Source organism: Melanostigma gelatinosum (assembly GCF_949748355.1).
Source record: "Melanostigma gelatinosum genome assembly, chromosome: 14".
NCBI lineage: Eukaryota > Metazoa > Chordata > Actinopteri > Perciformes > Zoarcidae > Melanostigma > Melanostigma gelatinosum.
The window spans coordinates 11,408,636-11,436,612 of NC_136647.1; the positions used below are offsets into that span (position 1 = coordinate 11,408,636).

General features: G+C 42.0%; 2 protein-coding genes across 2 annotated transcripts; one reads left to right on the forward strand and one right to left on the reverse strand.

Moving 5' to 3' along the window:
* The first annotated feature begins 4,272 nt into the window (after positions 1 to 4,272).
* LOC306787676 (periostin-like) lies at positions 4,273 to 19,118 on the forward strand. The gene is made up of 22 exons (XM_079282889.1): positions 4,273 to 4,503; positions 5,168 to 5,266; positions 9,057 to 9,121; positions 9,229 to 9,386; positions 9,492 to 9,656; positions 9,771 to 9,917; positions 10,109 to 10,250; positions 11,336 to 11,548; positions 11,652 to 11,786; positions 12,025 to 12,173; positions 12,639 to 12,775; positions 13,578 to 13,708; positions 13,877 to 14,007; positions 15,066 to 15,168; positions 15,266 to 15,333; positions 15,440 to 15,485; positions 15,585 to 15,617; positions 17,094 to 17,837; positions 17,927 to 17,953; positions 18,123 to 18,209; positions 18,388 to 18,423; positions 18,730 to 19,118. The coding sequence occupies exons 1-22, from the start codon at positions 4,385 to 4,387 to the stop codon at positions 18,786 to 18,788; spliced, it is 2,994 nt and encodes a 997-aa protein (XP_079139015.1). The 5' UTR covers positions 4,273 to 4,384; the 3' UTR covers positions 18,789 to 19,118.
* An 8,397-nt stretch (positions 19,119 to 27,515) lies between these two features.
* On the reverse strand, positions 27,516 to 27,977 carry LOC306788004 (UDP-glucuronosyltransferase 2C1-like; the record flags this gene model as incomplete). Its single annotated transcript, XM_079283334.1, has 1 exon — positions 27,516 to 27,977. A coding segment is annotated over one exon (462 nt), but the record flags the coding sequence as incomplete, so codon positions are not given.

Consider the following 27,977-nt stretch of genomic DNA (forward strand, 5'->3'; position numbering starts at 1 on the left):
CGTGGGGGTTCAGCCAACCGTACCGGTTGGTCCAGGTCCAGATGTGCTGGTTTAAGGCGGTCAACCGACACGTATTCCAGCTTGCCACCCATGTCGACTTTGCAGGTTTTGTCTCCGGTCTCCAGCACCCGAAACGGCCCAACGTAGGGGGGTTAAAAGGGTCCACGGTGGCTGTCCTGGCGAATGAACACATACTCCACTGACCTGAGGCTGGACGGGACGTATGACTGTGGAAAGCCGTGCTGCGACGTGGGCACTGGTTTGAACAGCCTGGCTTTTTCCAGGAGCGTTTCCCGCTGCTGGGTTGCAGACCAAGGATCTGTGACTTTGGGGATAAACTCCGCCGGGACCCGCAGTGGCTGTCCATAAACCAGCTCAGCCGATGAAGCTTGCAGATCGTCTTTGGGGGCTGTCCTAAGCCCCAACATGACCCACGGAAGCCTGTCCACCCAACTGCTGTCTTTGAGGCTGGCACGGAGAGCAGCTTTAATCGACCGGTGGAACCGCTCGCATAATCCATTTGCCTGCGGGTGGTAGGCGGTAGTGCGATGGAGCTTCACCCCTAGGCTTCCTGCCACTGCATTCCACAGCTCTGATGTAAACTGTGGGCCTCGGTCCGAGGAAACGTCAGCTGGGGCTCCGAACCTGGCGACCCAAGCCTGAATAAACGCCCGAGCCACCTCATCCGACGTTGTTGATGACAACGGGATAGATTCTGGCCAACGAGTGGTTCGGTCTACCATCGTGAGGAGATGTGTGAAACCACGGAATGGGGACAAAGGTCCTACCAAGTCCACATTTACGTGATCGAACCTCCTTTCTGGAACCGAAAACTGTGCTAAAGGGGTCTTTATGTGACGGTGCACTTTGGAGCGCTGGCACACCACACAAGTCCCTGCCCACTTCCGTATATCCTTCTTCAGCCCATGCCAGACGAACTTTGCTGAGACCAACTTCTGCGACGCCCTCTTGCCGGGGTGTGACAGTCCATGAATAGCATCAAAAACCTGCTGTCTCCATTCATCGGGAACAACCGGCCGTGGCTGGCCTGTGGAGACGTCACACAGGAGCGTAACGCCAGTTTCGCCAAACGGGACCTCCTCCAACCGCAGTCCCGTAACTGCCGTCCTCAACTCCTGGACGCCCGGGTCTGTAACTTGATCCTGTGCCATCTTGATATAGTCCAAGCCTAACTGGACAGCCCCTGTGACAGCCCTGGAGAGACAGTCTGCGACCAGGTTTTCCTTGCCTGCTACATGCTGTAGATCCGTGGTAAACTCTGATATGAAGGAGAGCTGCCGCTGCTGGCGCGCAGACCATGGTTCGGTGCTCTTACTCATGGCAAACGTCAGTGGCTTGTGATCCACAAATGCAGTGAACGGCCGAGCCTCCAACAGGAACCGGAAATGCCGAATGGCCAGAAAGAGGCCGAGGAGCTCCCGATCGAACGTGCTGTATTTCCGCTCATTAGGCCGCAACTGTCGACTGAAGAAAGCCAGCGGTTGCCACGCCCCTTTCACCCACTGCTCGTGCACCGCACCCACCGCGTAGTCCGAAGCGTCCGTGGTGATGGCAATCGGAGCCTTAGGTGACGGGTGTGCCAGCATTGTTGCGTTTGCCAGAGCTGTTTTCGCATCAACAAACGCAAGTTCCCTCTCTTCAGTCCAGTCCACCAGCTGTTTGATGGCCTTGCCTTTCAGGGCTTCGTACAGGGGCCGCATCACTTGCGCTGCTCGGGGAATAAAGCGATGATAAAAGTTCACCATGGCTAAAAACTCCTGCAGGGCCCTCACCGTGAGTGGGCATGTAAAGTTAGTCACTGCCCCCACCTTTGCCGGGAGGGGAAGCGCCCCGTCCTTTGTGATGCGGTGTCCCAGAAAGTCAATGGTGGTCAACCCAAACTGCCACTTTGCCGGGTTGATGATCAACCCGTGCTGGCTGAGTCGCTCAAATAGAGTCCGGTGGTGAGATCTATGCTCCGCTCTTGATGAACTGGCCACCAGGATGTCATCCAGGTAGACGAACAGGAAAGGCAGGTCCCTCAGCACCGTGTCCATTAGACGCTGGAACGTCTGCGCTGCATTTTAAAGGCCAAACGGCATCCTCAAGAACTCAAACAGGCCGAACGGAGTGATCAACGCAGTCTTGGGAATGTCCAGCGGGTGAACGGGCACTTGATGGTAACCTCGTACCAGGTCCACTTTCGAAAACACCACACTATCCGACAAGTGGGTAGAAAAGTCTTGAATATGTGGAACCGGATAGCGGTCCGGGATCGTTGCATCGTTGAGCCGGCGATAATCTCCACACGGGCGCCACCCGCCCCCAGGCTTCGGGGACATGTGCAGGGGTGACGCCCATGGACTGTCGGAGCGGCGAATGATGCCCAGGCGCTCCATGTTTTCAAACTCTATCTTGGCGATGGTGAGCTTCGCTGGATCTAGGCGCCGGGCCCGGGCATGTACCGGTGGGCCGGTGGTAGAGATGTGATGCTCCACCCCATGCTTGACCGTGGAGGAGGAGAAGGTGGGCTGCGAGAGGTCTGGGAACTCGGCCAGCAGACGCAGAAACTCATCAGCCGCTGCAAGCATGTTAGTCAACCTGGTAGAGCCCGCTCCACTTAGTGTACATGGGTAAGACCAAAAAGTCACAGCATTTATCAGGCGGCGGCCCTTGACGTCCACCAATAGTCCATAAGCGCATAGGAAATCCGTGCCAAGCAGGGGAATGGTCCCAGCTGAAACGCTGCCCCATAAAACACAGCTCCAGGCACCGTGTCCCAAAAGTGCGTATGGGGGTACCGTTCGCGGCTTCCAGGGGGGGGCCCTGCCCGTTTGTCAGCATGTCCACCCGCGATGCAGGCACAACGCTCCTCTGCGCCCCCGTGTCGCAGAGAAAGCGCCGCCCGGAAACGTCGTCTCTGATGAACAGCAGCCTGCCTTCCCAACCGACGCTCATGGCAGTCACTGAGCGCCGGCCCTGGCATTTCCCGTCCTGCCGAAACTGCATGGTGAACGACACCTTGTAGCCCGTGGCCCAAACCTTGCGTGGTAATAGCACAGGCCGGTAGCTCCCTGCCGTTGGCTCGCTGCTGCTGCTGCTGCGGCGACGATAGTTGTCTCCCCCGGCCACGCCGTGGCTTGGGCCGGCCTCAATGCGGCCGTGTAGCTTTGTAGGCCCGCCAGAAAGAACCTATCGGCCTCCTCGGCCAACTCCCGACAATTGGTAATCCTGGTGTTGGCTAAAGCGGCCCGCACCTGCAGCGGGAGCTGCTGCAGAAAACGTTCCGTAAACAGGAACTCCGGCTCGTGTTTACCTAGCAGCGCTAACATTTTGTCCATTAGCTCCGACGGCTTGCTGTCACCGAGGCCATTCAGAGCAAGCAACCGGCGAGCCCGCTCAGAGTCCGAAAGCCCGAAAATGTTCAACAGCCGGTCTTTCAGGGTATTGTACTTATCCCTCTCTGGAGGATTTTCCAGAATGCTCACCACTCTGCCTGCTGTCGAACTGCCGAGAGCCGCCACAACATAATAATATTTCGTCGAGTCCGCTGAAATGTCTCTGAGGGCGAACTGTGCCTCAGTTTGGGCGAACCACACCGCCGCTTGCGTCTCCCAAAACTCCGGTAGTTTCAGTGAAACTGCGTGTATCGACATCTTAACTTCTGGAGTCCAGGAGCGTCAGGGTCACCAATGTAGGTGCGTGGAAACAAACAAGGAGGCGAGTATTCCCTTTGGCTGTACCATGTGTCCGTTTATTTCCATCCATACAAAAAACCTCCATTCACTTCCTGCCACCCTTTAACCCCCCCCTGTCACCAGGGTTACGCCCCTTTCCTTAAAGGGGCCCCGTGAATTCGGTCGTTCCCTACATTACTGTCTTACTTGTTTGTTTGTTTTTAACCATGATGGGGATCAAAACACAATATATTCTTTAAAAAACAATCAATCCACAGATGGAATATAAAACTTAGAATGATTATAGCGTGTAGAACGATGTGAAGTTTGAGGTACGGGGTGTCCTAGGTGCTCTGGGATGTGATGGTGGTAATGAAATTCATGAGAAATCCATGTGCAGCAACGTGAGGGAGGGGGAGACAATAACATTCGAGTCAAAGCAGGAAGGAGGATTTTGGAAGAGTGTGTGTGGGTGAGAGCAGGATGTAGTGGTATGGAAAAGACAGTGAGGGAGTAAAGAGCGAGTAGTAAAGAGCGAGTGGGTGGGTATGGGTGTGTGCTAGAGAGTTTGTATAAAGGCTCCCTCTCTGACTCAGACTCACATATCTCCTGCGTATTTTTTTGGGGTGTGCGGGTGTTTACAAGACAGCGTGTGTGTGTGTGTGTGTGTGTGTGTTTGTGCTCTTGAGGACTGATTTATCCCCAGGATGCATCAGCTGCTCGTGGTGACCTCAGTGCTGGTGGCACTCTGCTCTCTAGGCAGTGTGGACACTTCCGCCTATGATAAGATAGTCACCCATAGTCGCATACGGGCCAGGAAAGAAGGGTAAGGAGATGGGACATGGGGAAGGGAGGGAAAGAGGGATTGGAAGACTGTTTGAGGGGAGAGAGAGGTGACCAATGCCAAACTTAAAGAACAATGCAGCAGCTTTTCATGTTTTTAATTTCGCAGATAACTGGTAATTTTTACAACCTTGGTCAACTTGTTTGCATTTGTATGCTGAACAAATATTTGCACAGTAATTGTAGTATCAGTAGTCAGCCACAGATACTGTATGTACCCGTAAGTCAGATTTTATATCTGTGCTATGTTTTAAGGTGTTTTTTTAATCACAAAGAGCACTCGATCATGAGTAGAGAAACAGGTAGGCCATATTGATGAAATTATTGATTTAAGCCATAATGGAAAATTCAATATCGTCTGGCACATTCATTCACTCTTCTGCTGTTAATAATGTGCCCAATTTACCATTTGAATTTGATTCTGAGTTGAAATTTTTCATTTAAGGTAAAGGAATTATCTTTCCTTGCTTTCTGAAATAGACTTGTATTAAGAAGATTAGACAAAACAAGATTTGAATGTATAAGCTGCAAAATACTTACCTGTCTCTCTCCTCTCCCCACTTCCTCTCTCAACGTCCCTTTTCAACCCCCGGTTCTTGCTTTCCTTGTCACTCCCTCATCACCTCCTCCCCTCCCTTCTCTTACAGACCCAATGTGTGCGCCCTGCAACAGGTCCAAGGGACTAAAAAGAAGTACTTCAGCACATGTAGGAACTGGTACAAACACTCCATCTGTGGCAAGAAGACGTAAGTCTCGACCAAAACAGGGAATGGATCTAATTGCTATGTGATTTTATTAGATTTGTTTTTTTTTATTATTATTATTTGCACAGAACCCAATTGACCTTACCCAAAGTGCAAACCACTCCCAGCTTTCACACATCCTTCACATATACAGGAATATTTCCAAATTTTCAAACAAGTCAGATAGTACCGGTACATGTGGATTCCACCGCTGCGTTTACCTCTTTAATGCCCTTTCTTTATGAACCATAGAGGTCAGCTCTGTGTGAGTCCTGTTGTCTGGACCCTCGAGCTCTTTCCGTGTCCTTAAAGTCACCCTGACTGACACGTAGCTATCTCACTTTCTTCTCTGAGGGTCCATGATGATGATGATTGAGCTTTTAAATTGCAACCATTTTAAAGATGTCTTTTTAAGGATTTTAGGGGTTTCTTAAACATGAAAAGAGAAAAGACCCAAGCTGCAGCATATATCTCCCTCGATCTCTCTATTAATACAGTATTTGTTTTTGTCCTCATCAAGCCCTCCCCATCTCTCAAGTCTGGACATGCTGTGTAGCCTGCGGGCCGGGGGTTCGCTCTATTGTGGGCCTTTTGATGGTGTGAACTCTGCTTGACAGTGATTTGTGCCCCACTTCCCCTCTGACACGTTTCAGGTGCTCAGGAAAAATGTTGCCCATGTGCTTTTAGTGTGTGTGTGTGTGCAGTTTGGCAAAACGGGAGGCTATATTGTAGCTCTAGTTTCACCAGATTCGGTGGGTACTTGATTTGTGCTGTATGTGTGCATGCAAGAAGAATGTGTGTATGTGTATTATACTGAGTGTTGAAACTCTTTATTCTGAGGCAAATTAGCCATCTTTGAGGGAGAGTTCTTAACAGTGCTAGTTTAGTTTTTGCATATGTGATGTACTGTATATGCTTCAGAATTCACAATAAAATGGGAAAAACATGATTTTTCCTGAATTACATATGTCAAATATAGAGACAGTCATTTGCCAAAATGTTGGATTAAGAGCAAAAGATTGTAGTGCATCAATGGCTTTAGATATTTGAGCTTCTGCGGGACATGTTGTTGATGGATTTATGTCAGTGCAATATTTTCTCATGCCATGACTTGCTGAATGAGTAGATATTACAGCAAAAAATATGTGATCATAGGAAATGCTTATGTGTTGATGGAGTGTAAGGCTCGGCTGGAGTTGTACACACACATGAACCTAAGCGAAGCCAGCATAATTGTGCCTCTCTTTCTCCCTCTGTCTGTGGTCACAGTGAGGACATTGTTCAGGAGCAGTGGAGGAAATCCACCCAGCTGTGATTATATCTGAGCGGGATTTGGTGTTGATGAGAGATTAGGAAAGATTGTTTAAGTCCATAGCATGGCTATTTGGATGTTCCAGTGTACATTGCAAGCTGGTGTGCTAATAAGGTCCTGTTTAAACAAGTCGTGAAGGTGCAGCAGTTGACGCAGTACTTGGCCTGATTCTCTTAGAAACCACTATCGCAAAGAACTAATTACTCTGGTGTGAATTTAATATGCTTTTTGTTTTTTCTAATTCTCAACATAAGTAAAATTATACCATGGGGATTTTTTGATGCCTTCATTCACACAAAGAACTGTTGAGGTGCATTGCCGGAGGGTCAGGTGGTAGCGATTTTCTTCAAAGTAATGCACTCTAGGTGGCAACACGACATGCAGGGAGTAGAGGACAAGTGCTTCATTTGTGGTTAAATCACAATAGTGTCAGTGAAACGGCATTCACATGTATAGAAATGGAAAATGTTGGCAAGTATTCAGGAAGTCACTGGCACTGCAGAAAAAAAAAGTCCCTTGATGAGGACACAAGAGACACTGTTGATTTTTAATTACATCACAAGAAAAAAACTGTAATGATTTTATCTGATGCCACACAACCCCACCTAGTGTTTATGTGTGAGTGCACTGTGTGTACGTGTGTTAGTGTGTGTATTCATGCCCTGTGTTTCCACAACTGCTCATCTGGAAGCCACATCGAACCAGCTCATGCGGTGACACTGCCAAAAGCCTAGTTTGCAGTGTGCTGGCTAGTTTTGTCTCAGTATTGCATCCATTATCCCGTCAGAGCACAGTCGGGGAGCAATGACTTCATAGCTTTCTGACAGCCAGCTGTACATGTATATTTATGCATTTTGCACAATAACAATTAGGGTCAACGCAGCGAATGATTGATATACATGCGGCATGGCCGTGTGCAGAACAATTCACCGTTCAGTATCATTGCACACAGCATAAACACACAAATGCTGATTTAAGTGGATTAAAGATGTTTGCCAAGACATTTGAGTCATCTAAGGGAGTTGAAGGGGAAAAGTGAGATGTGTGTGTGTGTGTGTGTGTGTGTGTGTGTGTGTGTGTGTGTGTGTGTGTGTGTGTGTGTGTGTGTGTGTGTGTGTGTGTGTGTAGGTGTGTGTGTGTGTGTGTGTGTGTGTGTGTGTGTGTGTGTGTGTGATAGTGTTTGAAGTGGCTATGAAGGGCGTATTTGTCTCTTGCATAATGTATCACTTCTGTTCAATTTCTGAAAGGAAAGTAAACGGTTTCTTGTTTTGGACACTGTAGAGAAAGCATAGAGTTGATATAGAAATTGCTGTCATGGTAAAACAGGAAGCAGGAAACTCTGCCCCAAGCCTCACTAAGCAAACCTCTTTAGCAAACACACAAAAAGCTCAGACTGGAAGTATTGACGTTATTAGGGTTAAACCTCAATTAAACCTATTCCAGCAGTCAGGAACTCCACGGCTGTTTCTCTGGTGGATCATTGTTGAGCATCCAATGTTGACTCACTGCTAGTTTGTTTCTTGGAAGATTTGTGTTAGCCTGGGATCAATCCAAATCAAATATTTAATTACCGTCCACGGTTCATTTTCAGTAAAACTCTACTTATTCTACTCCATTAAACCTGAATTTGACAGAATACTCAGTTGTGGCTCACACTGTCAGTTTTCTCACACCTCCTTGTTTCATTCATAAGATTGCAATGAAATGCAGTTTGATTTCCTGTAAACCATACGACTGCTTGACTAGTCAGCTGCACAGCTCCTTTTAGTGTTAGGAGGTCCACTCAGCTTCCTGCCAAGAAGTTTCTACTTTTTGGAGCTCTGTTTTCACAAAGTTCAGAAGCTGCTTCTTCAGCCCTAAAGCCTCAACCTATCGCTTGTTCACGAGAAGTATGACTGTATATCTGTATTTTCTTGGAGACTTCCTTGTGAGTTGGATTAATGGCCAACATAAAGTGCAGCTGAGGGGCACCAGACACCCCTGTCTGGTTTGCATGTTGACATTTGGGGATGTTATCTTTTTCATTTGCTGGGATGATTGAGTCCATTCCAGCTGTTCTCTGTGATTGGCCTGCTGAGAGTTGTGCACACTCTGCCTGTTTAATGGACCATTTTGATGTTAATGGTGTTTTTATTGTCTTTTTTATTCTCATTGACCTGCTTGCTTTTTTGGATGTTTTCTTACACTGTCACTTTTTTTCTGCTTTGACTTTTAAATGTGCTTTGCCCAATTATGGATTTTGTATTTGGTGAGTAAGATCCTGTCTCTGTGCAGCCTTTCTCCTCTGTCTTAAATGTCCTCACTGTTCTTAGTCTCAGCGCTCGTCATTCTCGCCTATTACAGCTCCGGAGGGTGTTTTTCTTACTTTCATTCATGTTCAAGTCTGTGTATGAATGTCATTAATTTATGTTTATCAAGATTAGTTAATCTATTGTATCACAAGTCTGACATATTTGTGTTATTTGTGTTATCTTTTGGAAGCCTGGTCCTATATGAATGCTGTCCTGGGTACATCAAGCTGGAGGGTATGAGAGGATGCCCTGCAGGTAAGTGGCTCTCACCACAGCCCCTTTTCTGTCTTCTTTTCTGGTAAATTCTAAATGTGTATTCACTCGTACTATAGACTAGTCTGAATTCCTCTGCTTCCCCCCAGTGGCTCCCATTGACCATGTCTATGGAACGCTGGGGCTCGTAAAGGCTACGACCACACAGCAATACTCTGACATGTCCAAGCTGAGAGAGGAAATTGAAGGCAAAGGCTCCTTTACCATGTTTGCACCTAGCAATGGAGCCTGGGATCTGGTAGAATCTGTGAGTGGACTGAAGGTTTCAAACTTTTCCAAGAGAATACAAATAAATGCAATATACTACTATATTACTCAAACTTGCTGCCCTTAATGTTGTGATTTCCTTTAGGATGTACGGTCTGCACTGGTGAGCAACGTGAACATTGAGCTGTACAACGCTCTTCACTTCCACATGGTGAAAGGCAGGATTTTGACCAAAGACATGAAGAACGACATGACTTTCACTTCCATGTACAATGACCTGGGGCTCTACATCAACCACTACTCCAATGGGGTCAGTTTGTTGAAATGCACAACATTGCATGAACACATGATTGAATTGTGTCTATAAAGGACTTCTGACCGTAATGATGGTCTTGGCTTAATATAACATTTCCTCTTCGTGCAGATTGTGACAGTGAACTGTGCCAGGATCATCCTTGGTAATCAGGTGTCCACAAATGGTGTGGTGCATGTCATTGATCGGGTCATCAGCGGTGTTGGCAACAACATCAAGGAAGTCCTGGATGTCACCGATGAGCTCTCCACCTTCAGAGTATGTAATACAAAAAGCACTCTAAGCTGGAGATGGGCTACAAAACCAATGTTACATTTGAATGTGCCGGAAGTAGAATGTGTGTAAAACTATAATGCTGATTCAAAATAGTATAAATCCGAAACTCTGATGTGTGTTTCGTTTATCTCAGAATGACAAAATGTGAGACACACTGCCTTCTTGTTTCCCAGGATTCAGTATTGGCTTCTGGTATGATGGACAAGCTGGACCAGCCTGGCCACTATACTCTGTTTGCTCCCACTGATGAAGCCTTCGACAAATTGAGCCCAGGCTACCTGGAGCGTATCATGGGAGACAAGGCTGTAATTGCAGGTACACTGTACATGGGACACACTAATGATGACATAAACTGCTAACATACCATGCTTTGGTTGATTTTAATGTGCAAAATGTTTGAACACTTAGATATTTCTGCTGTAGCTTAAGCTGGCTGACCAGTCAGTTCACTTGCTCCAGACTAAAATATCTCAACATCATCGAGATAGATTGACACAAAATGCTGTACATTCATTCATTCCCAGATAAAGTAGCCTAATGAGTTGGGGATCTCCTAATGCCAACGAGAGGTTTGGTTTTGTGAAATATCTTCCATGCCATGACATTTGTTGCAGTATGTCCTCCTCAGGATGAATATTGAATGCTTAATGCATGCTGACAGGTTAATGTCAAAACTACTGAAACCATTTTACAAACCATTTCTGCAAATTCCCCCCAAAAGCATGTCAAAATGTAGTTGGGCTACCCATCAAGTTCTCAGGAGTAAAGAGTAGACATACACTCACAAAAAAAGCAAACCACACAATGAAAGCAGGAAATTCATGTCTCCACAGTTGCAGCTTATCACTGGCGTGCCAGGAACGTCTATTAGCATGAAGCCAGTACGCGGTGTCCTCAGTGAGTGGCTCCCTCAGGGGACACTATTTAACCTCAGATACATTCACAGACACTTGGAAAACAGGCTTTACTGACCAACCATAGAGCAACAGCCTCCAAAATAAAGATGATATTGAGCCTTGTGTCTTGGTCTAAAAGGGAAGTAAAGAGTGATTTGGCCTGCAGTTCGACACCGATTGCATTTGAAGTTTTGTGGGTTTGGAATGGTTTTTCATGTTGTAATTGCTTTGCTTTTGCAGGCCAGGCATTGTTAAATTTGACCGTTGGACTCAGTCAGGGGGTGTAATCCCATATCTAAACGTTAACAGAAGTGGGTAAATATTTCTACAAGAGCTGAAATAATGTGTCTGTGTCAGTGTGGACGTAAGAATCAGAACTGTAAACCTCGGATTGTGCAACCAGATTACAAAAATAACTACACAGGCAACCCACAAAGTGTTTAAAACATCAGCAATTTTTTTCTGTTTCACACTATCTTTCTCTCTTACACTCCGACCCACCAGCCCTGGTGAACTACCACCTGTTGAACAGTATCCAGTGTTCAGAAGCAATCATGGCAGGGTCAGTCTATGAGACAGCAGAGGGCAGCACCATAGAGATCGGCTGTGATGGCGACAGTTTGACAGTCAATGGAATCAAGATGGTGCTGAAGAAGGACGTTGTCACCACCAATGGCGTCATCCACTTCATCGACCAGGTGCTCATCCCTGACTCAGGTAAAACACATCTTAAATATTCTCCCTCAGCAAATATTGATATCTATTCAAATCATTTGGCTAAATTGTTTCTCTGTGATCACAAACATGTGATTCATATCAGCCAAGGAAGGGATGGAGCTGATGGGGGAATCCCTGAGCACTTTTAGCAACATGGTGTCTCAATTGGGCTTATCGGCTGCCATGGGTTCGAAGACAGAGTATACCCTCCTTGCTCCTGTCAACGCTGCCTTCACAAGTGAGTTGATCTCCAAACAAGTTATTGTGGGTGCACACAGTGATTTAGAGGATTGATCTTGAGCAAGGATTTGAAAGAAAAGTAATATGTTGTCTTTCACAGATCAAAAATATACTCACTCATTTTAAACCTTTCACTAGAACTTTTTAAGTCATCCAGAGGAAGAAATGTTTAGTAAGGACTTACATGTAACATTAACCGAGTCATTTTAAATCTGTAACTTGTCTCTGTTTGTCAGCTGAGGTGATGTCAACAGAGCAGAGCCTGATGAAATTAATTTTGGAAAACCACGTCTTGAAGCTGAAAGTTACACTGAGTGAGCTCTACAATGGACAGATGCTGGAAACACTGGCTGGCAAACTGATCAGAGTCTTCATTTACCGCACTGTGAGAACTGTGTGTGTGTGTGCGTGTGTGTGTGTGTGTGTGTGTGTTTATATGTGTATTGTTGTATTAGAAAGTCAAACAGAGTCAAAAAGGAACAGGAAAAGAGAGAGAAAAAAATAAGTTGTGGAAAGACAATGGAGATGGTCGGCTTCCATATTGCAAACCTGAAAGAAATGACTGGTCCCCTTACCAAGTGTTAACATGATCTGGCAATCTTTCAATTGAAAGCAAATGCAATAAAACAGGTAATTACTCCAGCTCTTGGCAGATGAAGTGTTTGTGCTCTGGTGGTTCACATATTAGGAACAGCTGGGTTTGATTTCCTCACAGAAACCTTTGTATTCTTCGTTTTTATTGATTGCAATCAAACAGGACAATGTGGCATTAAGCTAAATAGTTACCATATTTGTACAGTGACTTTTAGGCCTGTTACCCTGCTCTCTGAATGTTCTTCTCCTTTGTTAGGCTGTGTGCATAGAAAACGCATGTATGGTGCGCGGCGGTAAAGAGGGAAGCAATAGTGCCCTCCATGTTATGAGGACTCTCATCAAACCGCCCGAGAAAACAACCTACGAGCTCCTGATCGCTGACAGACGGTTTCAGTAAGAACTTATTTTATGGATTGTTTTGCTGTACTTGTTCTGAATGTAATGATTGTTTATTTGTTTATATATATATATATATATATATATATATATATATATATATGTATATATATATACATATATATATATATATGTATATATATATATATATATATATATATATATATATATATACACATATATTCTTTCCTGACAGTACATTTTGCAACCGTGAGTGCAATGCCTCACCATCCACATTTCACATTTTCTGGCTCTGCCACAGATATTGGCACCAGTAGAGGTTGATGATGAAGCAGATGTAGAAGCAGATGCGTGAATGGGACTACACAAGTATCACTTAAATTCAAAGCCAAACTCAATCATGTCACATTTCCAAAACCATAATCCTCCTGTCTAAAATGAACAACACCCTGAAGGTTTTTGGCTCAAACACGACATAAAACCTGATCTCTTCCGAGCTTAGGACTAATTATTCCATTATAGCCAGAGCTGTTCTTTTCCTTGCGGAGAAAGTTGATCTCCTGAGTTTGTTCAGTCTGAAACACACTGTGATGTAAAACTGAAATTGACAGAACTGGCACAAAATGTTCTTTTATTATGTTGTTGCTGCCTTTTTGGATTGTGAATCATCAACATCATTATCATTTCCATGAACCCAAAAGAGTACAAAATGAACCTGCGCATGCTCTTAAATGTAGGCTTCATTTCATTCCTGCAGTACTGTTCTGTATGGTTATTGTGTGAATTGACTTTCCTCTTTCTATTTTTTTTCTTTTTCTTTTTTTTTTTACAAACGTAGGATTTTTCTGTCACTGATGGAGACAGCAGGCCTGACTGATCTGCTGAAGCAGGAAGGCTCCTATACCATCTTTGCACCAACCGACGATGCCTTTGTTGATCTCAATAGAGAGGACTTTGCTCTGCTCAAGAGTGCGTACTCTACTGATATGACCACACATCCAAATCCTTTCATGTATCTCTCCCTTTGCTAGTTTGTACTGATTTAAAGTTGTACGATGCAGGGATGAGGGGAGAAAACAATGAATAATGCTAGCTCTCAGTATGTAAATCATGTTTGCCTTTTGCTGTCATTGACAGGTGACCTGAATGCTCTGAGGATCATTCTGCTGTACCACTTCAGTAATGGCATCTTCATCAATGGAGGATTAGAGGGAGGAGTGACCAATCTGCTCAAAACCCTCCAGGGCAATAACCTGCAAGTTATGTCTGTATGTACAATCTATCACTTAAGTCTGTATTTGTGTCCTGAGAGTCAAAGAGACACAACTGGTTTCCTGAATCTGTCATTCAACAATCAAACAGGGATAAATCATTTGTAGGTTGCATCAGCACCACAAACTAGTAGCTAGCTTTCAATGCCTGCCCAGGTTTGATTACAAAAAGGAACTCTGGGAAATGTAGTAAATTGTCAATTGAAGAAAAAGCTGATTTTTTCCCGTCAAGAACATATTTTGTATTATGTATTAAGTTTTAAATTACCACACGTTTCGTTTTCTCAAAGCCTCCAATGTGAAGCTCAAACTAATTTTTCCCCACATTCTCATTTAAACAAAAGCATCAAAGAGACAGTGCTAATCTATTACTTCAAAGCTGAATATCTCTGGAGAAAGACCAGAAGTAATAAAACCTGGCTTTCTGTCGTTTCCATCAACGCCCACTCTCGGTATTCACCCACCACTCCTCACCTCCCAATCTAATGTCCTCCACCGGCCATTATTCTATGTCTGCCTTACTCCTGCTCTTCAGTCTTCAAGTCATTTAATTTCACCCATTACCTCAATTTTCCTTTCCCTCTTTCTCCTGTCTCGCTGATCACGTTATCAGCCAAGGAATTCCTTAATGGACACAGCTTGTTTGAGATAATTCCCCATCGGGACGGGGATTCATTAAAACATCTGGTTAGGCTTTTAAAAACTACTGATCTGGATCAAATTGATGAGTGAGAGAGAGCCAGAGAAGCCAAAGGCGAAGGGAAACATATCCCTTACTGACTCAGCATGTCCACCTTCAGTAACCTCTACCTTAAATTGCAAAAAAATAGGTATGCTCACATCTCACTTCCGACAGTGCAGCACACTGCCTGGGATTCCTATTAAGTCTCACCTGATATTTAAACCTCTCATGTGAAACCATTTTATAAAATGACACATCTTTAAGTCTGGTAATGTTTTTAGGTGGTAGCTGACGTAGGTCTCAAAATAAGAATGTGTTTATTGATACCCTTGAAAATAGATGTGCATATAGTGTTTTTTTCTGTTTTTGACAGGTAAACAACTCTATTCATGTCAATTCTGTGGATGTGCCAGATAGTGACCTGATGGCAACCAATGGTGTGATCCATGTGGTGAAGAATGTTCTCTATCCTGCGGGTGAGAACACCAGACCATTATTATGCAATCATGCAATGTGCACACTGTGCTGGGATGGATTATGTTATGCTATGTTGATGATGTATATTACTTACAGCTCTTCCCGTGGGCCGCCAGGACTTCCTGGTCCTTCTGAAGAAGCTCATTAAGTACATCCAGATAAAGGTAGATCGAAGATAGAATACACAGTTTGGATATGCATAGATCAAAGCAAATCTTTCTATTATTTTGTGAGTCTTGTGCATTTCATTCTATGCTTTTTGTTCTTCAGTTTGTTTCGGGATTTTCTTATAATGAGATTCCACTCACGTTCATCAGTAAGTCTCTTTAGCACTCATGACATATCATATGAATATGAATACTCATGAATATAAATGCAGTTGTAACAACTTAAAACTACTTGTGTTACTTCACAGGGAGGATCATCACAACTATACATGTTGAAACAGGTAAGACCCCTATTACTAACTACATGATTAAAAGACAAGCAAGACACTCAACCCCAAAATTGCTCCCGTGCCTATGGTGTGTGTGAAAGAGTTCGTCTGATAGGCAGGTGGCACTTAGCCCCTGCCTGTCAGTGTGTGAATGGGTGAATAAGTGATGATGACAAGTAGTGTGAAAGCGCTTTGAGTGGAAAGACTAGAAAAGCGCTATACAAGTACAGTACAGTCCATTTACCAGTCTTCAGTTGAAATCCAATCTGAAGCAAAAAGCATGTTACTTGCATGTCATCGCTCCATTCAAGCCTCTTCCACAGTTGTTCCTCTGATTATTCACTCTCACGATTGCACAAATCCACTTGGACCTCTTGGTATATTTAATCAGCTCCTTTAGGGATGTGGTAATTAGGCTGTCAAAGCATAACAGAGTCAAAGACCATAGAGGACTCTTGGATGATGCTCATCCAGCTGGGCATAGTCCAGTGCACTTTCACACAGATGGGAGACTTCATATATTGGGTACATAGGAGAGATGAATTACAATTTTTTGAAAGGTAATTAGACACATGCCATGACTATAGAGCTGAAGGTTTGGACCTCAGGGGCTTTTCATTTTTAAAGGTTTCAATTTTATGCTAAAAGAATGCCAAAAGAGGGATTCATCTTTGTAAAGCAAACAAACTATTCATCATATTATTATACTGTATATTTAGAGGTTTGAATTCAAATGGCACAGATTCCAAAAAGTTTTAGTTTTGGTCGACAGAACTTTGAAAATAATAAAACCTGTTTATGAATGATCAACTGCACAAATGGCTGTAAAACCATGCATCATAATCATTCACACTTGTTATATACACACACACACTTTGTTTGAAAGACAGACATGAATCTGGCTCTGATTACTGGACTCGGCCACATATCAAGGGACTAGAAGGATACAAACACAAACCTGTAAGCTTTCATCTCTTTATAACTCAAATAAATAATGTCGCATTAAAAGATCATCGCTCAGAATCAGAAAATATAAAAAGAAGTGAAAAAATAATAAGTTTCTGTTGAAGCTGATTCAAAAGAGGAGTTAAAGGGTTTTACAGAGATATCTGGCTCCAGATGTGAATTAACTTGAGAAAAATGTGTGATTATGTAACACGTCACACTTTTTTCCTTTTGCATTATTTAAATCAGTAGATAGATACTGATTCTTTAAATACCCAAACTTGTAAATGTATAAAATTGAAACGTATGTGATTTTTGAAACACAACAGATTAGAAAATTCAATCTGTCCATTGGGAGCAGCTCACCGGACCATGGAGTGTAACAGCAGCGGTTATTAAAATGCAACCTAATATCCTACACACAGTCGCCTCTATCTGTTCTGCATGCTTTGATGACTTGACATACTGATAGAGTGTGTTCAAAGGATAACCTGTCTTCCTTCTTAATGAAAGTATACTCATGTGACCACTCCCTCTCTACAGTCCCTGATGCAACAAAGGTGACCAGAGTGATTCATGGAGAGTCATCTGTGAACAAGGTGACCACAGTGATTGAAGGAGAGTCTTCCATCGCACAAGTAACCAGAGTCATTAAGGGAGAGCCTTCCATCACACACTTAACCAGAGTCATTGAGGGAGAGCCTTCCATCACACACTTAACCAGAGTCATTGAGGGAGAGCCTTCCATCACACACTTAACCAGAGTCATTGAGGGAGAGCCTTCCATCACACACTTAACCAGAGTCATTGAGGGAGAGCCTTCCATCACACACTTAACCAGAGTCATTGAGGGAGAGCCTTCCATCACACACTTAACCAGAGTCATTGAGGGAGAGCCTTCCATCACACACTTAACCAGAGTCATTGAGGGAGAGCCTTCCATCACACACTTAACCAGAGTCATTGAGGGAGAGCCTTCCATCACACACGTAACCAGAGTCATTGAGGGAGAGCCTTCCATCACACACTTAACCAGAGTCATTAAGGGAGAGCCTTCCATCACACACTTAACCAGAGTCATTGAGGGAGAGTCTTCCATCACACACTTAACCAGAGTCATTAAGGGAGAGCCTTCCATCACACACTTAACCAGAGTCATTGAGGGAGAGCCTTCCATCACACACTTAACCAGAGTCATTGAGGGAGAGCCTTCCATCACCAAAGTAGCCAGAACCAGAGTCATTAAAGGAAAACCCACCATTACCAAGGTTACAAGAGTTAACGAAGGTAAGTTCCTGAAGGTTAGATGATCAAATTTGGTCTTCACAAAGGTTTTGACATAGATGTGATGACACAACATGATTTATTTACCACAGGTGGAAATCTTGATACGGGTGAAACAGGTCAGTTTCTCTTAACATGTTCACTCCTTTGAAGAGCTAAAACAGTCTAGATTGAAGAACTTTCATGCATCTTCTCACAGCTTTTTGAATTGATCTAACCCCATACTTGATTTCATATGTTAAATTGTTCAGTATTTTGTGATCTAATGGTTTTTGTTATGAACGTCAGGCCCGGACTTCTCTAAGATCACCACCATCCACGGCAACCCAATGCTGATGAAGGAGGAATCGGAGAGAATTGCCAAACTCATTCAAGGTCAATACTCATAACTGCATCTGATCTGCTCAGATTTTGAATTTCACTTGCATGTGTGTGTGAGTGTGTGTGTGTGTGTGTGTGTGTGTGTGTGTGTGTGTGTGTGTCTGTATGTGTGTGTGTGTGTGTGTCTGTGCCTCAACGCAGTGATTGACTGTTTTGTCTCTTTGTTTCACAGAGGGAGGTGGATTCGCTTCTGCCAGGAAAGCTTCAGGTGAGAGCATAGTTAGTTGATGACACATTCATCAACACCAATCTTGGATCAGACTAAAAAGAGTTTGCCAAAAACCACATAATCACTGCTGGAAAATATGCACAGCAAAAGTCAACTCTTTAACCACAAATTATCATTGTTTGATTTTTCTTTCACTCTTTTCACTTTTATACTTTCCAGTATGTACCTTTGAGTCCTTCCACCTAGTCAACACATGTCTCATACCACCTTGACATGTTTTATTTTGTCCTTGTCTTTATTTGCACCTCTAATTTCCTCCATCAACTCTTAACTCCTCTTTCACAGCTGGAACGAGAAGGAGGAGACCAAAGATGGTCAGGCGTCACCCTAAGCCAAGGGAGTGAATCCAACAGAGAGAAAACACCTTCGGGCTCATCGCAGAGACTGAACGCATCTCCAGTGCTCCTGGTTGAGTGATTGAAAAACTGTAGTATGTAAGGGGAGATATTTTCTACCACTGAGACATTGTGTTTAAATTTTTTTTTTTATCATTTCACTTTGCAAACGGATGGCTTGGGAAGATTTTTGTATGCTTTTTATGGTGCTAGCATTCTGTACAATGAATGCATTTTTATGAATATGACAAATGCAACAGTGCTACCATTAGATGCTGTTCTGAAGCTCTGTAAATTATCATGTGGTGACAATTAAATTGTATACAGTTTTCAACAATTCTTTCACGCTTCCATGACTGTTTTTACTCCACAAAATCAATGTGTCATGCTGTTGAATGTGAGCCATGACCTCAGTATGTCCCTGTACAAAACTAGGCTCAGGCTGTTCTCGTACACTGTTCGTAACTACACCTACGAAAAAGAATGCACTGCAATTGTTTCATAGCTCATATAATACATTTTTATGTCGTTCATGTAAACGTGACCTAGGACAGGTAACGTAGTATAAAGAGCGACAAAGATACGGAGGAGGTCTTTGTGGATGGGAGGGTCTAAAAACACCTTTTATCTTTTACCAAGGAAGCCGCTGTTTGTGTCTGGTGTGAAACCCAGAAGTCAACGTTGACTTATTTGTCACATGACTTTCATACTTAAGTAACTCCACTTCTGTAGTTATTTTAACCCATACCACAGCCTTTTCCTTAACCTAACCAAGTAGTTAGTTGCTGGATATACGTAGGAAAATGCACAAAAAGGCAAGAAATAACGTGAAGATATCATACGACCCATTTTATGAGGATATGTTGCCATGCTTCACAATCCTTTTTTTGTTTTTACCTCAAGGAAAAAGTGCCAAATAAAAGTAGCATAGTGACTACAGAATACTAATATGTGTTTCATTAATCATATCTTTCTATTGTTGTAGCTAAAAGTGCTATGGAACCAAACAATGTCATAAAAATATGTCAAAATGTAATATAGAACAACATCAGTGTCTAACAGTGAGATATTAGTTTATCTCAAATCTGTATCAACGTCATCATGTTTTAACTGCTCGTGGGGCTTTTGTCTTTTCAAAACTGCATTCTCAATTACATTTAGGTTTCACCCGGGAGATGAACACAGGTCTCCTGGGTGAAATCTTGTGTTTGATTCATCCATTTATCCCCTTCTCATGTGGACTTTGATTAAACATTTGTGATACATCAAATACAAACCATGATACGGAAGAAACATAATTAACAATGCAGTTTTGTTGTATAGGATCATACTTTTTAGGAGACGAGACTTTACAGAAACACACCTTCCAGGATATTTCCATACATTTACAACTTGACGGTGTGTCAAGCAGACAAGAGCAAATACTTCCTCTTGAGGAGTTAGGCCTAATATTGCAAATCTTTCATTGGCTTTGGACCACTTATGTTCACATGGCTCATCTACCACTTATGAACTTCATCCCAAAAAAAATGTGTTCAAAGGATTTCCTTAAAAGCTATTTCCTACAGATTTGTCTTTTTCATCTCCTGAACAAAGGGTATCTGCATGGTGAGAATATCTTCATAAACATTGTACACAACAACAGGCCAGAATTTAAGAACAACATAACAGTTACACAATGCATCTCATGTGTGACTCATATTTTCCTGCAGTTTATCATCACATATTTTCCTTCTATGAAAAAACTAACATGGGACTGTCCATGTAGCTCTGTTGCAATAAGATCATTAAAATGATCCATAGCTCTTCCAGGTCAGCAGCAGCAGCCGAGGGGAGTTAACTGCAGCAGAGGGGAGTTGAAGTTTGCACGAGGACTGCCAGCTTAACGTCACAGAGTGCTGATAAAAAGGTGATGAAATGAGGTCATGATAGGATGTCAGCTTACTAGGTGTGCACATGACGCACATGGGTGCATTATTTTCCATTGAAACAGGCAACACAAAGATTATTAACGGCTCAAGTTTATTATTTTGTTCGCCTCATCTAGTTCTTTGTTTATCCATTGCCCTCTTAAAAATGCTCTATTAAATCTCCAAAGTGACTCTTGTTTACTGTGAGTCATTGTTTTATTGGTGGTTGTAGTCATTGTAGATGTGGAGAAGAATCAGTATCACAGTCAGAAAAGAACTATGTCTCTCATGTTTAAAGGTACGAGATACAGGTGATACAGTGCATTCAGAAAGTAATGACATTGCGAAAACAGGATTTAAGATTGTTTTGCGAATTCATTAAAAAGACAAAAAAAAATTGAAATATCACATAAATGTCGTATTGAAACCCTTTGTTGTGGCACTGGAAATGTAGCTCAGGTGCCTCCAATTTTGCTTGATCATCTGTGATCACCTTGATTGGAGTCCACCTGTGATCAATTCAATTGATTGGACATGATTTGGAAAGGCTCACACCTGTAAGGCCTCACAGACAATGCATATGGCAGCAAAATCCAAGCCATGAGGTTGATATGTTTGTCATTATGGGGTACTGAGTGTAGATTGATGAGGAAAAAATTAATTATAATTTTTTTTTAAAATTAAGATGCCTCTCACATATAAGGTTGTGAGAAATAATGCTATAGTTTTATAACTTTTGGTTAAGAAATTTAAGCAGTGACTTACATGAGAATTATATAAACATGCAAAAGGCAAATGGTGTGCTCTTCTTTGCCTCCATTCAGTTATAAGACTCGTCAAAGTCAGGACAGGGAATCTGAACGTTGTTCTGCATCTTGCCCTGCGTCTAACTTTGGCAGTTAGAATGAACGACTGTTACTTTTCAGTTCGCACGTGGTAGTTAGGCTAGAGTTCAGGGTTCAGATTAAAGTAACACAGCTAACTGAAAAATACATTTAGTAGAATATATATCCACACATCTGTGTTTAGGGGAAACAGAAAACAAATATGTTAACTAAATGCAGTGATACCGACTTTTACTCTGTTTATTTTCATACAATAAACTACTGTAGTAAACATCCTCAACGCCAACCTGTTTTCTGCTCCTGAACGCAACATATATGCTATGATTGAGATGCTAAAAACGAATTAGTAAATAAGCAAAGAAGTCAAAATCATTAAAAGTGCAGTGTATAAAAAGCATCGACAAATCCTGGCTTCATGAGAAAAAAATGTCTACTTGTATAGAACGTGTGGTATTAAATAATATTTCATTAAAAATCCATTAATATGAGAACATTTGGGACATGACAGTTGGAGTTGATGAAGTACTGTTATGTGACGCCAATGCTGAAGTGCATTGGTTCTAATGGCCATCAGGGGGTGACTCCTCCGGTTACAAATGTATATGTTATATTCCTTTATGATTACGCAGTTGTCTAGTTTTGATTTTGCCAATGTACATTCATATTCGAAGTTCAGCATTTAATGATGTGAAGGGATCTGCTTTCCCTGCATTCACAGTCTGTCATTGCCTAACACAGAACATGTACAGTGACATCATCCATTACTAACCATGACAACAAGAAGGATTTGCCAAGGAAAGAGGGAGAGGAAGAAAGACACAAAAGACAGGGTTGAAAACAGAATGAGGGAGGGAGGGATAAAACACAGAGAGAGGAAGGCTGTGTGCTCTCTGTAACAGTTGCTAAAACCAGTGACAAGACAGAGACATGTGCAGCACCTGTTTTATGTCTGTGTGTATAGGCTTTTCCTACAGCAGATGTTAAGGTGTCTGACCGTTTGTCTGGACTAGACGAGGCATCCCTCGGGGCAAAAACAATGTGGAGAACAACGCGTTCAACAAGTTGTGCCGTGAGCAGCTAATCAGAGCTACGCGACTTTTCGCACAACTAGGATTGCAGTACGTGTTGAGTTTCAGCTTTGTCCTTGACCATCATTAAATTCATTCTGAGACAATGAAGACAATGCAGTTTATCTGCCAGAACACATTTTTGCAGAACGATGGAGGTGCGTAAGTTTGGAACTGTTTGGAACTTTGGAAGTTTGGAACTTGAATGTTTCAACAACACATTGAAGACATTCAGCGATTGCATTTCCACATGAGCCTGTTTAGCTCCAGTTGAGTATGTTGTTGGACCGATTCAGATTCGTTTTGTTGAAATATAAACAGACTGATTCATCTGTTTAGCTTGTTTCACGATGTCATACAATGTGATTTACACTCTAGAAAGAATTGCATCAATTCTTCCGTTTTATTTCTCCATTCAGTTTTAATTGTAACTCTTTCGCCCTTTTATGCAAAGGACTGTTTGAGGTTTATGGATACTTCAAAATAACCTTAAATATGCCACACAAAATCTTTTGCGTATGAAACACTCACTCCTCTTTAGGGTTGAAATGTGACTCTTAAAAGTTTGTAATTTCCTCCTTGGCAGAGAATAGCAGTTGTGGTCAGTTTGAATTCATGTTGGTTACAATGGGTTGTAATGGTGTTTAGTTACAGTGGAAAGATAATTATCAATTTCTAAAAAAACTACAAACTTAAGCTGAGAATTACTCTGGCACCTTAAGAAAGTGTGTGCCAACGCATGGACTCTGCAGCAAGTAACAACATTAACATTTACAACTTCCAAACTAACTAACTCATCCTGACCAAAGGCATCAACTGAAGCAAAAATACACTTGAATTGAGAAGAAGGAGAAAATAGGAAAGAAGAAATGTGTCAGCAATGATAAATGGTGGATTCAAACACACCATAAGTATTGTCCCAGTCAACAACGAGTCAATAAAAAATGAATAATTATAATTTATGTGGAATTACAATATCTTAACTGCATCTTGTCTGAGTTCAATTGAAACTCCATCTGAGCAAAATCAACATCTTGTATTGAATCAACATCTGTGAATCACGGTGTATTTTATTATAACAATTGTTTACGTATTTGTAAACAAATGTGACACTGACTGTCGATTATAGATGGTTAATGAGGGAATCAATGCAATGAAATGTATTTTGTTAACTACTGTGACTTGGTAATGGGATGCTAATTCATAAAATAACATTCAAATTTGACCCCTGTTCATTTGATCCACAAAAGTAACATTGGTCATACAATGCTACAAATCCTGTTTCTTTCTTCGTCTGTGTTTCTTTTGAATGTTCGTAAATCACCTCACTTCACCTTCGTACCTTGGAACATTACCAACAGCTTTGCTTCCGTCATCAGTAAGCTCACGAGTCTCAAGCAGTATATCACCGAATGATAAGTGATTTAGCTTGTACAGTAGTTGGATTTAGCAGAACAACCTCCCTCATCTCAAAAAACATATGAGCTTGTGCTTTATCAAAGAAGCCTTTTCTTTCCAGCCACTGCTTGCTTCAAGGCATCTGTTTTTGGATTGTTTAGGAAAGGGAAATTGTTGTAATATGGTCTATTTTCAGAAATTATAGGATTTTCCACAGTCATTTTTGGTTTATCTTCTCACTGGCATTGATTTTACTTTAGAAGATGATGTAATTCATACGGATTGATATAAATACAAAGAATAACAAGCAATATATAACTGATTGCCAAGTGTTGCATAACAACGTCAGCCTCTGGCCTCCTCGTAGAGCTAAATGTGTTCTTGATATTGAGATTGACTTTGCTGTTTCTCAGACCACTGCAACTGCATTGTCTTTTGTAACACAAAACTGATTATGTTCAACTTGTTTTTCCAATCTCTTCAACAAGCACATGAGTCTCTTAACATTATCAAATCTTCCTGAATAGATGATGAACTACAGTGTGATTCACCTACTGCTCAATTAGGTCTATTAGTCTTTGCAGAAAATGCCAGCTCCGACGTCTAGAATATAGTGGGCACTTGTTTTAAAGGTTTGGGATTTGTACTTTCTTATTTTTGTCACATCTGAATTGGTTTCAAGCAAAAACTCTTTAAGGCTTTTGTGACATTGTCTGGGCAGTGAGCCACTGGCTCCATGCTTATTTGTTTACAGTGGATGTAAAATTACAGAATCATGTTGACCAGAAGAGCAGACTATCAAAAATGATTTCTGGGTATTGTACAACTGAAATCTAAATCTGTCCAAATACATAATACACAACCATATCTTTATAATGCTCTCACATTGTTTATGGTTATAGTTAGCTGTGGATCAACTGGAGGAGTGCTGGAAACCAATACCCTGGCCAATATTCCCTGGTCACTCCTCTTTTTCGTTGGATGCCAAGATGGGTGTAGTGGTCAACAGCTTTGCATTTCAAATTACAAATATTGCAGCAAATGTCAAGTTATGAAAAGTGTAACCACACTTGCAACCACTTTCGGCTCACCATCACTGACTCACTGTGACTTTAACAAGCTGCAGACTCTCTTTCTCTCTATAGTCTCTCACCCACATGTGCTCTCAGGTAGGCTACCGAAATTTGCCACCAATTCATTTAACGTAAATCTATACTAAGTAGTACCGACACAATTGAGTCAGTACCATTAAAAGTACACAGTTCAGCACCCAACCGTACCGGACGTGTAACCAACATTTTATTCCAGTAATATCAAGTCTTTGTTAAGTCCCCTAAGAAAATGACAAATTCCATCATCTAATGGTTTGTTGATAGAGGGAACACTGATTCTTGGCAGTGTCCCAAGATCTCCCACAGCAAGAGATAAAATATGTTGTAAAAAACTTCCACACTCATGATGACATTCATTACTTTACTTTTGCTTGAGCTAATTGGAGAATTTATCAGCTTTCAGAGACAAATACATCTTGACAGACGCCATCAACTCCTCCGCCATTACACATTTCATGCTTTATGAGATGATAGCTCAGAATCACTTTGTGTAAACTAGTGTTTAACTTGCCCCCCTAGGGCATTGAGCAGACATTTCAGGAAACTGTTCCCCATCAGGGTTTATAGTTCGTGTTCCTTATTTTACCAGGTGTTTCCTTTATTTTGGTAGTTTATTCTGTCTCCAGCCATATCAAGGAAGGCAAACACACCCTGTACACCCGACAGCAACCTGCTACACAGTAGGTTTACCAGACTTTATTCATCATTAGCTGTCAAATAATGTATATGAAGTAACTACTTCAAAAATGATTAACAGCTAAATGTAAACAATCCAAATAACATTAAAGCACAAACCTACTCAGCCATGCAAAAGTCTGCTGTGCCATCTGTTTTATGTAACAGCTTAAGTTTAAATCAATAAAGGTTGCCATTAAAGTATCAGAAGGCTTATTTTTGTTCCAGTCTGCACAAGCCATTTTCATTTTTCAGCAACGCTCTGGACAGAATAATGACCATGTGGAAACCCAGAGATGTCTGACTCATGCTTCAGTGAGGGGTCTCTGCAGCCCCACACATGATGTATGAGAAAATGGCTTGAAACCAGGAAGCACTCAGATTATAAGAGCAAATGGACAAATGAATGAGGAGAAGTTTCTTACCTGCAATTTGTTTATTCAGCGACTTGGTCGCCTCCACTTTCAATTTACAGTTCATGTTTTATCTTTGCGCTCTGTCATGATACAGCATTGCCAAATTACATTATCGTTTTCTTTATGAAACCAGTTGTGCGAGTTGTGTGAATGAGTGTATTTAGGCAATTGATTATTCTTTAAATGAAAGTGCAGGTCAAAGTGTTGTGATGGAATTAGTCTGAAATGGCTTTGCCACCTGTATAACAGGACACAACACATGAATAAAGAAGCAACATGTTCCATATGGAATCATTTATTTTCCTAAAAATGAAGCCTTTCTCCGTGTATGAAAAGTGCTTGCAAGTCAGCTGGAGGAGGATGAAACCCACAATTTCGTGATAAGTTCTATGACCTGAAGAAGACAAAAGTTAAAGAACAACAAGGCAAGGCAAGGCAAGTTTATTTGTATAGCACATTTCAACAACAAGGTAATTCAAAGTGCTTCACATAAAACCATTAAAAGCATCAAAACACAAGGCAAAAGAAAAGGAGATTTCAAAAACAATTAAAAAACAGTGTAAGAAATAAAATACAGTAGTAAAATGCAGAAATGCAGGAAATTGATTAATATATTAATTGAACGTGGTTCAATTAAAGGCAGCAGCAAACAGAAAAGTCTTCAATCTTGATTTAAATGAGCTGAGGGTCTCAGCAGACCTGCAGCTTTCTGGGACTTTGTTCCAGATATGTGGAGCAGAAAAACTGAACGCAACAGAAGAAAATGTGGTTGAATATTGTTTGCCTTAAACTTTTTTGGATTGACAACCACGCTTTTCATTATCTGTTGGAAAGAGTGACCAATGTACAAATATTTAACAAAATGAATCATCACTGGATGGACTGTTATTATGATTGGGGAAATATCTTTTGAGGGAACTCCATTGGAAAACAATGCAGTGTCAATGGCACTTCTGTTCAACAGATGTGCCTCTGTTCCTCTGTTTGCTTTTTCCATTTTCAGTGTGAGAGAGAGCAGGTATACACTTGCAAGACTCTCCAAAGATCAGACTCTCACAAATGATTTGTGGGTATTTTACAATTGAAATCTTAATCTGTCTAAATACATTTGACAGTTCTCTCTGAAACAGTAGAGGAGATACATCTCTTTACCTTTATCTATATTTAATATGATTAAATCATATGACAAATTATAATTTTACTCCATCAATAATAAACAGATACAAATTAGAGACTGTAAGATATATGTTTTGTCTAAACAAAACCCTTTAGAGAACACATTGTAGCATGTTTCTAAATCAATTTGACCTTAATCAGTGTTGTTTGCTTTTGGTCGTCCTTCTAGCTCTGCAGCACAGGAACCTGAAAACAGCCAAAGTAGAGAGCAGCAGTACTGCCACTGCAGTCAGCAATAGTAGCAGTACATCTAAACAATAGTACGAGTACCAGGGCATCTTATAGGCCTCTGTTCGCAGATGAGGAGCCCCTTTATGGCGAATCACATATTCCACCCAGAAGATGGCCTGATCCATGGGTGCCATCGGCTGATCTCTGTGCAAACGTGACAATCTCTGCATGTTCTGTCTGTAGCTGTCATGATGGAGCACTTCGTGAATACCTTCCTCAAAACTGTGGCCGTTAACATCAGCTAGCTGAATGATCTTTCCGGCCCCTCGCTCCTGCAGCCGTAGAAGGTTGTCATACTGGTCGAAGAACAAGGGTATACCGAGCACAGGGACCCCGTGGTAAATGGCTTCTTGGACTCCGTTGGTTCC

What these genes read in the sequence shown, in the direction of transcription:
- LOC306787676 (XM_079282889.1), top strand. Translation starts at nt 4,385, where the DNA reads ATGCATCAGCTGCTCGTGGTGACCTCAGTGCTGGTGGCACTCTGCTCT. An exon ending in ATCGCTGACAGACGGTTTCA is followed by an intron (nt 12,776 to 13,577) that starts GTAAGAACTTAT and finishes TTACAAACGTAG; the next exon opens with GATTTTTCTGTCACTGATGG. An exon ending in ATAACCTGCAAGTTATGTCT is followed by an intron (nt 14,008 to 15,065) that starts GTATGTACAATC and finishes TGTTTTTGACAG; the next exon opens with GTAAACAACTCTATTCATGT.